General features: G+C 49.5%; 2 protein-coding genes across 7 annotated transcripts in view; both read left to right on the forward strand.

The window, feature by feature from the left end:
• HOXA3 (homeobox A3) overlaps window positions 1–11,808 on the forward strand; it is a 45,204-nt gene that overhangs the window by 18,589 nt on the left and 14,807 nt on the right. The window contains exons 1-2 of one of the 6 annotated variants that reach the window (XM_088797690.1): window positions 6,880–7,018; window positions 11,271–11,762. The gene's annotated coding sequence lies outside the window, so the exon portion shown is untranslated. Of the gene's footprint in view, window positions 1–6,879; window positions 7,019–9,331; window positions 9,470–11,270; window positions 11,763–11,808 lie in introns of those variants that run through there. The other 5 variants (XM_088797689.1, XM_088797688.1, XM_074340907.2 and 2 more) reach the window with 5 other exon arrangements.
• HOXA4 (homeobox A4) lies at window positions 3,065–5,373 on the forward strand. The gene is made up of 2 exons (XM_074340911.2): window positions 3,065–3,764; window positions 4,314–5,373. Exons 1-2 carry the CDS (start codon window positions 3,137–3,139, stop codon window positions 4,658–4,660), a joined length of 975 nt encoding a protein of 324 aa, XP_074197012.1. The 5' UTR covers window positions 3,065–3,136; the 3' UTR covers window positions 4,661–5,373.

Raw genomic sequence — 11,808 nt, forward strand, 5'->3', positions numbered from 1 at the left:
TAAGAAACAAAATGCACACGGTGTCACTGTTCGGTCACTTTGAAACTTGGGACAGGGTTGCATTCAAGAGGAAAGGCTGTTCCAAATATATTCAAAATGATTCAAATCAGATTCAAACTAGACTGCAAACACTGCCTTCCTCTCGCCCTCCCTCTCCCTTGGACTCTCTTCGTTCTCCTTCTCCATCTGGGATTCGAGGACATGATGAAAAGTTATTTTACTTAATGGGATTTTAAGAAAGCTTTTGTTGGGAATATATGTTATCACTGCACGTGGAAATGAGCAAATGCGCTTACCAGTTTCCCAAGAAAAGGATAACGCTTTCACCCTGCTTAGGACTAGAGCCAGTTGGTGTGCGAAGATTAGCATGCTCTGCTCCCTCTCTGCTCCATTTCAGAGCATCCCATCTTTTTCTTGGGCGAGATGCTGCTGGTAAACTTCAGTTTATTTATTAATTGAGTTAGTTTCTTCCTGGCTTTACTTTGGTGTCTTGGATCTTATGTAAAGGCAAGAGGTGTGTTTTTTTTTAATGTTTTCTTTCCAAAATATTATTTGATTCAATGGAATGATGCTATGGTTTGCACAGAGAGATTGTGGAAGGATCAGAAAAGGTACTGAGATTGTTTATTACAGCCATAAATCTTGCAGTAAAATGTCAAAATGTCGGTGTGTGAGATAACACTTGGTGGTCCTGGCTCCGTTTGTGTTTATGATAGGAACCACAAAGACAAGTTACAGGCCTTGGGGGATTCTGTGTAAGCCCATCTTCCTAAAGTAATAGAACCACATGAAACACAGGCACAGTTAACGCGTTTAGGTTAACCATATACAAAACAGTGTCCATGCCTTGTTAATACTTTAAAATAGAAACCCGGTAGATGATTCTGAGGCTAAACAACATGAATTTTGTGTTTTAGTGTCTGTAAATAATATTAAACAGACATGGTTAAGACCTTAGTATTCATGGTATGAGAACGGCAAAATTTCCTTGTCATGTATTTTTTCTCCCCCTGAAGGTCAGAAAGCCCAGTTTTGTAAATTACATTGTGTATGTATATTATTCATATTATATATATTCAGTATATATGTATATATTATTTTTTCTTGCTATAGAGAGATATTGGTTTAGGCAGCTGTATCACAAGCTAGATTTCCCCCGAGTCTACAGAGGATGTCTAAAGATTACACTCAGCATTGGTTTTTGTCTGTGGCTCAGATTTCATTAAAAAAAATTTTTCAGGTTGCTCCACGTCAATGGACAGCACTCTTCACAGACACACAACCAATGTGGAAAACCTCTTTGTACCACTTCAGGGTGATTCCAGTTAGAAAGCTAACATGATCCCTTTTTTAACCTCTTTTCCTAAATTAGTTTAAAGATTAGTCCCATATAATATGCATTATGTGGCTAAGCATTAAATGACTATCCATCAAATGGATATTCCAGTATTTAGTAACTCATATGAGTAACCGATATAAATGAAGATAGAATTGACATTCCTTTTGAAGTGTCTCCAGGCTTAGGCTATAACTTTCCTTGTCTGCTTTCCAGACTCAGTTGTGAGAAGGCTGTTTATACTGTTCTTTGAAAAATCAAATAAGGTGCACCAGCTGAAAAATCCTTGCTTTGCATGCCAATATGAATGTATTTTTAGAATGGTGACTATGCTAGTTTGCACTGCTTTAATTTAGCCTGAAAAGTAGAGGATCTAGGTATGTCTGTTACTCAGAAAAATACACAATTCAAGTAAGGCATCAGTATTTACTTCAAGGGTCAACACTGGGTAGAATTAATAAGTAATTTATTTGCTAATAATAGTGTAATTAGTTTACCCATCAAATTTCAATTACCAAATGGCAGGTAACAGTCCTCTCTCCCCCTTTCCAGAGCTACTATTATCGTTAATATGCTAATTTTCAGCAATTCAAAAATTATAGACTGTCCTGTAAATATAACTTTAGCCTCAGATTCAGCCCGAAAGAGCAGCATTCAAAAGACAAAACAAAAAATTCTTCGCGCGAAAAGACCCGTCAGCGATCATACTGGGCAGTGCCTATTATATCCTTAGCTTGTTTTTGTTTGGGAATTGTTCTGAAATAGGAAGTTGTTGGTTTCAAAGCTTGATTTTGTGGAGGCGTCGCTTCTATCCATTCCCACCCTTGGACCACCTTCTCTCTCACAATCGCACATAGTAAATGGCGAGCATGTTTAACTCTCACATCGACACCTTCATCAAATGAGATGCTATTGTAAGGTTCAGATTTTTCTTAGGGAAAAAAATCCCACATAGATAATGTCTCTAAAAGCAAGAAAAAATGAAAAGTGCCCATCTAGTTATACTGGAATAGCCTCGCTTTACATCCTCTGGCTGCTGACCCCACCGCCCTCTGCAGCTCCCGACCCGCTGCTCAAAGCCGGGGATCTCGGGGGCGGACGCGGCGAGCACGTTGTGGGGAAGGGGATCAGCTGGTGAGAAAATGGGTCTGTTGGCCTCATTCGTTTCACTACGGGGCCAGAATTAAAACCAGGATCCCCCCTTGGCCCTGATACCATTCCTTCCCCCAGCCGGCCTCGAATCTTGGAGGACGTCATGTCCAGCTAGATTGGGCCGGAGGTCAGCGCTAGGCCGCGGACTCCCGGCTGCCCTGAGGCCTAGGCCAAGAGCAGGGCACACATAGGGCACGGCTAGGGCATCCGAGAGGACCTGACGCCTGACGGGCCAGGAATTCCCAGCGGGATCCAAAGTTGGGGGGTTGGGGGACCAAAGAGCCAGCTCCCTCCTTCCGCCTGGGGCTGGACAGCAGTATCCATCATCTCCCGCGCGCTTCCTGATCCGGGTCCGCGCGCGCGGCAAGCCCATTGGCGAGGGTGGGTCACGTGGGGGTACGGGGCGGGGCACGCGCGAGGCCGAGACGGAAAGCGCCCGCGCGCGGGCGCGGGCGGGGAAAGAGCGGCGCGAACTTTGGTGGCATTGGCGGCGGCGGGAGGGGGAGGGGTGGGCGCTTGACAGCGGGGGAAGGGAAGGGAGCGGAGGAAAGGGGGGGATGGGAAGCGAGGCAGGAGGGGGAGGGGCCTCGGCGAGCCCAGAAAAACGACAACGCGAGAAAAATTAGTATTTTTGCACTTCACAAATTAATGACCATGAGCTCGTTTTTGATAAACTCCAACTACATCGAGCCCAAGTTCCCTCCCTTCGAGGAGTACGCGCAGCACAGCGGCCCGGGCGGCGGAGACGGCGGCCCGGGCGGGGGCCCCAGCTACCAGCAGCCCCCAGCGCCCACGGCCCAGCACCTGCCGCCGCTGCAGCCCCAGCTCCCCCACGCGGGCGGCAGCCGCGAACCCCCCGCCTCCTACTATGCGCCGCGGGCCGCCCGCGAGCCCTCCTATCCCGCGGCCGCGCTCTACCCAGCGCACGGTGCCGCCGACGCCGCCTACCCCTATGGCTACCGCGGCGGTGCCAGCCCCGGGCGGCCACCGCTGCGCGAGCAGCCCCCAACGCACGCCAAGGGTCCCGCGCACGGCCTGCACGCGAGCCCTGTCCTGCCACCCGGGCGGCAGCCCCCGCCACCGCCTCCCCCGCAGCATCGCGCGGCGCCCCCGGCGCCCCCGCGGCGCTGCGAGGCGGCTCCTGCTACCCCGGGCGTCCCGACAGGGGGCAGCGCCCCCGCGTGCCCGCTTCTCCTGGCCGACAAGAGCCCGCCAGGCCTGAAGGGCAAGGAGCCTGTGGTGTACCCCTGGATGAAGAAGATCCATGTCAGCGCCGGTACGTGGCGCCGATGGGGAGACGCGGGAGGGTGAGCTGGGGCCCGGCCCGGGTTTGAGGGTCGGGGCGGGGGTCAGGAGGAAAGGCCGAGGGGAAGGGGGCCTCGGGAGGGGAGCCCCCATCTGGCCCAAGCTACAGTGGGATGGGATGTGTACGCGCCAGCCAGCCGCCTGATCCCAATGTGAGAACCCTTTTGTACCCAGGGTCCCTTTATCGGGAGATTTACGAGACGCCAAACTGTTAGGGCAGTAATTATAGCCCCCATAAATTTAATTGCCCTGGCAGAGGCTTCAGGCCATGTGTCTTTGAAGCTTTTCTTCAGCCCCGATGCCCAGCACCATTCTTTATGACTCTCGGGTGTTTCCCGTTGTCAATAGCCTGTGAAACATTTTCTTTGCCTTTTTATGTATCTTGCGTGAACTTGGTGTCAGGTTATTATATAATGATGATGTCCAATTGCTCTTCCCCACCCCACCTTCTCTCTCCTCCTCCTTTCCTTCTCTTCACTCCCTCCTCTTTGGCTTCCTCCTTGGGGTTATGGGCTTTCAGTCAACCCCAGTTATAACGGAGGGGAACCCAAGCGCTCTCGAACCGCCTACACCCGGCAGCAGGTCTTGGAGCTGGAGAAGGAGTTCCACTTTAACCGCTACCTGACCCGGCGGCGCCGCATTGAGATCGCCCACACGCTCTGCTTGTCCGAGCGCCAGGTTAAGATCTGGTTTCAGAACCGGAGGATGAAGTGGAAGAAAGATCACAAACTGCCCAACACTAAGATGCGATCCTCCAACTCGGCCTCAGCCTCAGCAGGCCCTCCAGGGAAAGCACAAGCTCAGAGCCCGCACCCGCATCTCCACCCCCACCAGGGCGCCTCCACACCCATTCCCTCTTCCATATAACCTTCTAGGGATCTAGACCAGTTTATTTCCCTCACCTGCTTTTCACCTCTCTTCTGCTCCTTCCCCCATCAACCCCTATCCGTCTGGACCATAACAGACCCCCAAACAAAACTCAACTTGGTGAAAAGGATAATAAAAAGGAAGAGGACATTATCCCGGTAAGAGCTTGTGCTGGTTGCCACCCAACAGAGGACAATGGCCAGGATGTTGGCTGGTGGAACAACCTGCTGGCCTGAACAAGGCTACCAGGTTTGGGTACCTGAGAAGGACCACTTGGCACCAAATACTTTTGAGATGGCTAAAGTCAGCTGGACCCCCCCTTGCTGACTGGGGACATGCCCATGTCTATGCGTTGCAAGCAGAAGAAAACAGACCCCTTTCCCACCTTCCTTACCTCTCCTCCCTCATTAAGGCAGCTCATACAAGCTTGTCTTGAACTGAATAAATGAGTAAACATTGTGGACCGTACAAGATTATTTAATTCTCAAAATGTATAGACTTTGCTGGTAGATGTGACACATAATAGTTTCCCTTCCTTGCATTTATTTAAAATATTGTTGTAGAGATATTGTTGTCTTATTCTGAGGCACAATCTCGGGGGAGAGGGGAGTACATTTAGACCCATGTGCGACTGTACAAATTGTGGTGTGGCTATATAGAAAGCCATATGCTAAGAATAAACTGTGTTAAAAAAATTAAAGTTCTAAGACACATTTGTGTGTTTCCTACTTTTAATTAAACAAAAAAACAAAAAAGTTAACTGGATTGAGATGCTTGACCTTGCATGTGATAATTTTGTAGATGGCTTGAGTTGTGTTCACTTGGATACTGAATGCTCACATAATTTGTGTGAGTGTGTTCAACTTGAGATGAACTCATGTCAAGTTTGACCCACTGTGGGAAAAGTTCCAAAGAGCATGAAGGCTCTTGAGCTCTGAGAGGGCTCCTCTTCTTCCCAAACTTGGCCAGGCTTTCAGGCTTCGAGTCTCTGTAAGGCATAGAAACGTGTCCTTCCCTGCAATGAAAGGTGAAACCAAGCAGTGCTGCGGGCCCAGGAGTTTCTGCAGCTGTTCTACATGCTGAACTCTGAGCACACTTGGAAAGAAGTGGTCCCTTTGGTATTTATTGCACCTTCACACTTAATCTGCCTGTTTCCCTGGAGATAAAAAATAGTTTGTGCAAAGGGTTGAGATTGCTTTTTGTTTCTTGGCTGTTTTTAAGGTTCTCTTCACTAACTACAGCTTAGGAATTTTTGTTTATTTGCTTGTTTCCTTCTTTCTGTCTGTCTTTATTTTTTGGAAGCAAGATCTTTCAAAATAAACTGAAGTTTCCCAGTACACCCTCCCAATTTTCTCCTGAGGAAAGAAAAGTTTAATGACACCCCAAAATGCACCCTGAGCAGGATAGACCTGGGAGTATTCAGTCCTGGAAGAGAGCCAAAATCTGAACTAGGATCACTTCTGTCAAATGCTCCTGGATCTTTCTGCCCAACCTAGAAACCTAGATTCAAAAGGTTGAAAATCAAACCCACTTCTTAATCTCCATAACCTTAGTATTTGTTTACTGATTTACAAATCAATTAAGAGGATTTAAACTTGGTTGTCACTGAAGGGACAAGATACAGAAAACAATACACACTGGCCCCAGAATATTAGGACTGTCACTTGGCCTTGAATGAGGGCAATTTTTAGTTCATGTAATGATTTTAGCAGAGATCGGAGGGGGCACTCACCTACCTCTGCAATAACAGAATTGTTTTAAACACATTTTCCCATCAGTGGTGAACCCTTAGCCAGTGGTCAGTGCTATTACTCCTTCCACCTCTGCTGTCCTGTGTGTGATACAAGGGGCAGCAGCTCTCTAACTGTGAACAAACCAGATCTGAGAGGAAAGTGGTGGATACCAGTCGCAGAGGGGCCTCCACCTCTCCCGAAGAAAATTCGGGGTCAAACAAGTACCCGCCTTCTCAAGTCAGGCCAAACCTGGCATAAAGTGCATTTTATAAGGTGTGGACGGGAGCCAGGGATTTCTGGAGGCATTGAAACTGCTGCTGAAACTTATTAACCCTCCCCCTACTACATGCACTTGTAAAACGAAATTAAATCACGCTGAAAATAGCAATTTTCCCAGGAATCATTAATCACCTCATACAATAAATACTTCTTTGTAATTCAACAGCAATTCTGAAAGGCATTCTCTGGGAAAAGTCTGTGGAGATGCGAGGGATCTTCTTGCAAATAATGTGGTCCCGGGCAAAGATGCAGCATCTTGGCTGTCTGCTCAAAAAATGCCTAGACTCTTGGTGGAAACTGAGTGTCGAGCTGCAAAACCTCAAATGGCAGATTATCATCATTTAAGGTAAATTCTTATATTTCTCCTTTGTAGGGAAGGAGGGGGATGGGGCACTCATTAGCTTCATACTGGAGGCAGCTGTATGGGGGTAAAATGGGTAAGTTTCTTTCACTTACTCTTATAGTCTATCCAGGAAAGGAAGAGAGGATTGAGATTGTTTTTCTAATATTCCAGGACAAAATGGCATTTTTACCCAAACTGTCTTGATTATTAAAGTGCTGGTAAGCGTTACCAAGTCAAAATGGTCCAAAATGATCCAATCCAAATGATTGTGTCATTTCTTCAGTGTTTTGCCGGTTTCAGATTTGGTCTTTAAGGAAGCTTGTTATAACAGCTTAGAACGTCCCACTTTGTGCTTCAAAATCATGCATTGTCTGCCCTTTGCTAGGGCAACCATTAGAGTTCATCCAGAGGACAAATTTTCTATCTCATTAATTGTTTTTTTTTTTTAAAGCAAATCCTACTGGCCCCTCAAACCCTTGACCTTTAAAGACAGTATTTTGTGTAAGCTCTATAATTCTCCTACCAAAATGACCCTTATACACGCTGTCCTCTTCTTTCTTTCTCCCTCTTCTCTCTAACACACACTCATCTGCTTTAGTCACAGAGCCAAGCTGTGCATGACTCCGGAGATAAAAGTTTTGTCAACATCTGAAATCAACCTAAATCGGATAGGAGACACTTTAATGGTCACAGTTTGAATTAAGTACTTAACACTCTCCCCCCTGAAGAAAAATGGCACTTTGCAGGCTCTCTTTCCTAGTTTTGCTGAAATCTACGATATACCCGGTGTTTTATTACAGCAGGAATTCAACTGTGACAGGCATAGTAGAGTACTTAATACCCAAGATGGAGCTCATGGGAAGATTACTAGCTATATGGGGAGCTGGCCCTCTGCACAGTGTCTCTGACTTTATAGTCAGTTGTCCCAGGGTGCCCACATTCCCCTCACCTCGCAGCCTCCTCTCCATGGGGTAGGTATCACCATCTCTCCTCTGTCCTCCTGCTCTCCTAGGCTTCCAAACTGTGCTGCTCTTCTCACCACTGCTGCCCTTCCTGCAGTTTCAACATCGAAACAGATCAACGGCTCTTTAGAATAAAAAGAAAGAAACCCAAAGAATCAATGTAGCAAACAGAAACCCTGGTCTTCCCGTTTGAGTGCATGGGTTCTGTGCAGGCAATAGGCTGTTCTTTGCACTCCCTTGGTCTCTGCATCCCTAGCCGAAGTCCTGTATTGAAGAACACAGGCTCACCCTTCCTAAGGGCTGCTCCTGTTGCCCTTCTCTATATTATATAGGAACCCAAGATTAACTGCTTCTTCTCTCAAAGAGTATGGGCTGGGGAAAACAGGAGGAAGAAGAGATGTGTGCTCTGTTTGATAGAATCAAGGAGGCTGCGGGGGCTGTTGTGAAACACTCTGTTCTGAAACTTCTGCCTTGGAACTCAGTCATGTCTTCTCAAGGCCCCAAGCCCATCCAATAACCTCCACCCCCTTTCATGCCAGCCCCAGTCTCTCTGGAATTGATTCCTGGGGCTAAAAGAGATCCCCTGATTGAAAGAATGTCCTAGGTGAGAGAGATTTGGAGACCATTTTGGTTCAGTCTTCTGAGGTTACCAGTGGGGAAACTGAGGCAGCTGAATGCTCCCCCCTCCATGTTCTTTATGTTAATGAGTGTGTAGATTGAACAGAACCTTTAGTCTCACAGTGGATAGGGGTAAGTGCACAGGCATCTTTCCTCGGTGGAAGGCTGTTTTGCCTGCAGTGGACTAACTGGATTTACACTAGATGTGGATGGCCACAGGTGTGCTTGGCCAGGTTAGAAGGGTGGGTTCTTGCCTGATGAACCATCAAAGCACCCAGGGAGAATATGTAACTAAACCTCCTTAGCCTGGGTGCTGAGATAGGTAGGCTGACCTCTGGGCTCAGGAGGGGACAGACGTCAAGGTGCCTGGGGGAGCAGTGGACACCCCACTGTCCACAACTGTCATTGTCCCAGAATGACTAATTCTGCTATTCTCACCCTGAGATTTCAATGGCGTTCGCTTGCCCCAGAGCGGGGCAAGGACTTCTACGTTCAGGAGGCCTGGTAACTAAAAAAGCCAACCAAGGACCCTGGTTGCAGCAGATAAAGGTGTAGCGCCTGTTCGGGGGAGATATTGAAATTGTAATCTTTGAGGCCACGTGACTCATTAAATAATTAATGCGGATCATCAGGAATGGATCGGAGTCGTCAGGGCCTCACTAGGAATGACTCTCTCAGAAGTGAGACCCCAACTTCCTATTTGATTTTTAAAAACACACACCCTCAGATTTATCTCCGAAGGCTTTTAACTCCTTCAGGAGGGTTGAAGAGAGCCCTGGAGCGGGGAGGAAACGAGCTGGCGGGCCCACGTGCAGGGCTTCTGCAAGTCCGGGGAGCTCTGCGAGTCCGGGGAGCGCGCAGCGTCCGGGGAAACGTGAGTTGGGGCTCGGGTTTTCTGCGGTCACATCCTGGCTGTGGTGATGAAGTGGGACGGACGCGCAGACAGTTGATAATGTTCTGATTCACACTGGGGAAGGCTGCAGAGATACCACAGGACGGGAGCGCGGCTTTGTTCAATTTTCCCGGTGTTCATAAATCACCCGCGCCGGGCGAGCGAGGGAGCAAGCGAGCGCCAAAAACGCGGAGAGAGGCCACATCGGAGGCGGCGGCCATTGCAGAGGGAGAAACCTGGGCAACATCTCTTTGTGACTCATTATTCTGAGCGATTTATGGGGAATAGCATCCATGAATATTTGACTTGGGGATAAGGAAATACAGCAATAATAATAACCATAATAATTATAATATTCATAAGCATCGCTGAGGGGGGGGCGTGGCGGATGGTGGCATAGCAGATCTTTCTGGGGCGAAGTTGAGTGGCAACGTGCAGAGTAGCTAAGCCCCACCTTGCTCAGGGTCATAGCCAGGAGCCCCAAGGCCAGGGGGCACTCACATTTGGGGACAGAGAGGGCGAGTTTGAACAAGAGAAAGGGGCCCAGCATGGATTCTGAGTCCCAAGCGCCTGATGGAGGGTGGGGGCTGCAGGTCGAGGTGGAGGCAGAGGGCAGCTAGCTGCTGGTTTGCGGCCACTTGTTCAATGTGCCGGGCGCCCTGAAGCTTGAGGGTCACGGGACTTGTCGGCTATTTGGTAGCCCTCTCGCTATCAGCAGGATTGCTTGGGTGCGGGACACACATCGAGGGCTGCTTTGGGGCTGGCTGGAGTGCGGGGAGGCGATGCGAGTTTGGGTGAAGGGGTTGTAGGGGAGGGATAGGGAGGGCTGTGGGAACAATCCATCGGCAGAGTCCCAGCCCAGCGGAGAACTTCTCCCAGCCAGGGCCCATCCCTCAGGACGATTCTTTGCCCCTTCCCCAACATCTTCCCCCCACTTTCCCAGTTGGCTGACCATTTTTGCTAGAGAGCAAGAGGGGGTTGCAAATATCTTGAGGGACGAGGTGGCAGCAGAATTAGGGCATCAAGCGGCTTGTCGTCACTGCACAAGGCGAGGCTGGAGAGGACCCCCAGATCCAGTATTGTCCCATGCCCGAGTCCTCCCCAGTTTCCCCTTATTTCCAGCAGCCATAGTTGGCCTGCTGTGAGGGACTGGGAGCTGCTGTAGTCCTGCCAGCCCAGTGGGACGGTGAAGTGACGAACCTAAGGCTTGAATGAAGCAGAAGACAAAACCTCTCAAGGCTGCCCCCCGGCCCATGGGCTGAGCCGGGCTCTGATTTCGCGCCAAACAGAAATGAACACTATTATTAGTGAGGTTTCAGGAGAGTCCGTGATTGAATGCTCCCAGACAAGGCATCCCTTTGTTAGCAAAAGAAAATAAAGCGTGCATTCACATTCCCCTAGTTGAGGTGTGTGAGGAGCTCTCCGAGCAGAGCCGGCACCAACATCGAAGCCCCTTCCACCTTCCTATCCTGCTCCGCCTCGTCCATTTTCTTCCTCTTTCCCTCCTTCCCACCCCCTACATAAAAGAAAAAGAAGAGTGTGGGTGCGGAGATGGAGTATGTATTTATTTTACAAAAATAAATCACCATCTTCAGGCCATTTGTAGACTGAAACCTTTGGAGCAATGAGTGCGCCGCATGGACGAATGCCCTGGCGACTCCTCCGTGTCCGCGTCACCCCGGGGGCCACCCTGGCGCCCGCGCCGACCGCGCTTTCAACTCCGGTCCTCCAACTCCCTTCCTCCGCAGCCACCGTTCACCCTCTGCTGTTTATTTGTCCGCAGAGCGCCTGGACACCGGAAAAGGCGATTCCCTGAGCTCTCGGAGTTGGAGACAATTTGGGGTTCAGTCTTACACATCTCTCGAGGTAAGCGCTGCGTCCAAGCTCATCACCGCGCGGAGCTTTGCTCCCGGCCATTGGGAGGAGTTTGCTCCGCGGGGCAGCTGCAGCCCTTTGAAAGAGGTTCTGGTCAATTTTTAACTTCGGAAGAGTTTGGAGTTGGATTCCCTTCAGCTGCACGCTCCGCGAATGCGGGGTTTCAGGCAGACAAAGAGGGGCCGCAAAGCCGGCGTTGTGCAGGAGGGGCTGTCGCAGAGACCAAAGATGTGTGTGCTTGGGGGGCGGGTGTGTCAGAAGGGTGTATTTGTTTCTTCCGGCAAGTTCCAAACAAACCACTACATGGAACAGCAGGGCAAAAGCAAGTAGAGGCCACGGGCACCGCGGCCGCTGCGTGGGCCGCTCTCCTTGTCCACTGTTCGCCGCGCCTGCAGAGACTGTGAGTTGGGAAATTGTGGTCAGTCCCAGCTCTGCGTTGAGGAAAC

This window comes from Rhinolophus sinicus, chromosome 4 (assembly GCF_057876585.1).
Source record: "Rhinolophus sinicus isolate RSI-liver-muscle chromosome 4, RSI-T2T, whole genome shotgun sequence".
Classification (NCBI taxonomy): Eukaryota; Metazoa; Chordata; class Mammalia; order Chiroptera; family Rhinolophidae; genus Rhinolophus; species Rhinolophus sinicus.

Coding starts and splice junctions, on each gene's coding strand:
- HOXA4 (XM_074340911.2), top strand. CDS start 3,137: ATGACCATGAGCTCGTTTTTGATAAACTCCAACTACATCGAGCCCAAG. Junction 3,765..4,313: donor GAAGATCCATGTCAGCGCCG/GTACGTGGCGCC, acceptor ATGGGCTTTCAG/TCAACCCCAGTTATAACGGA.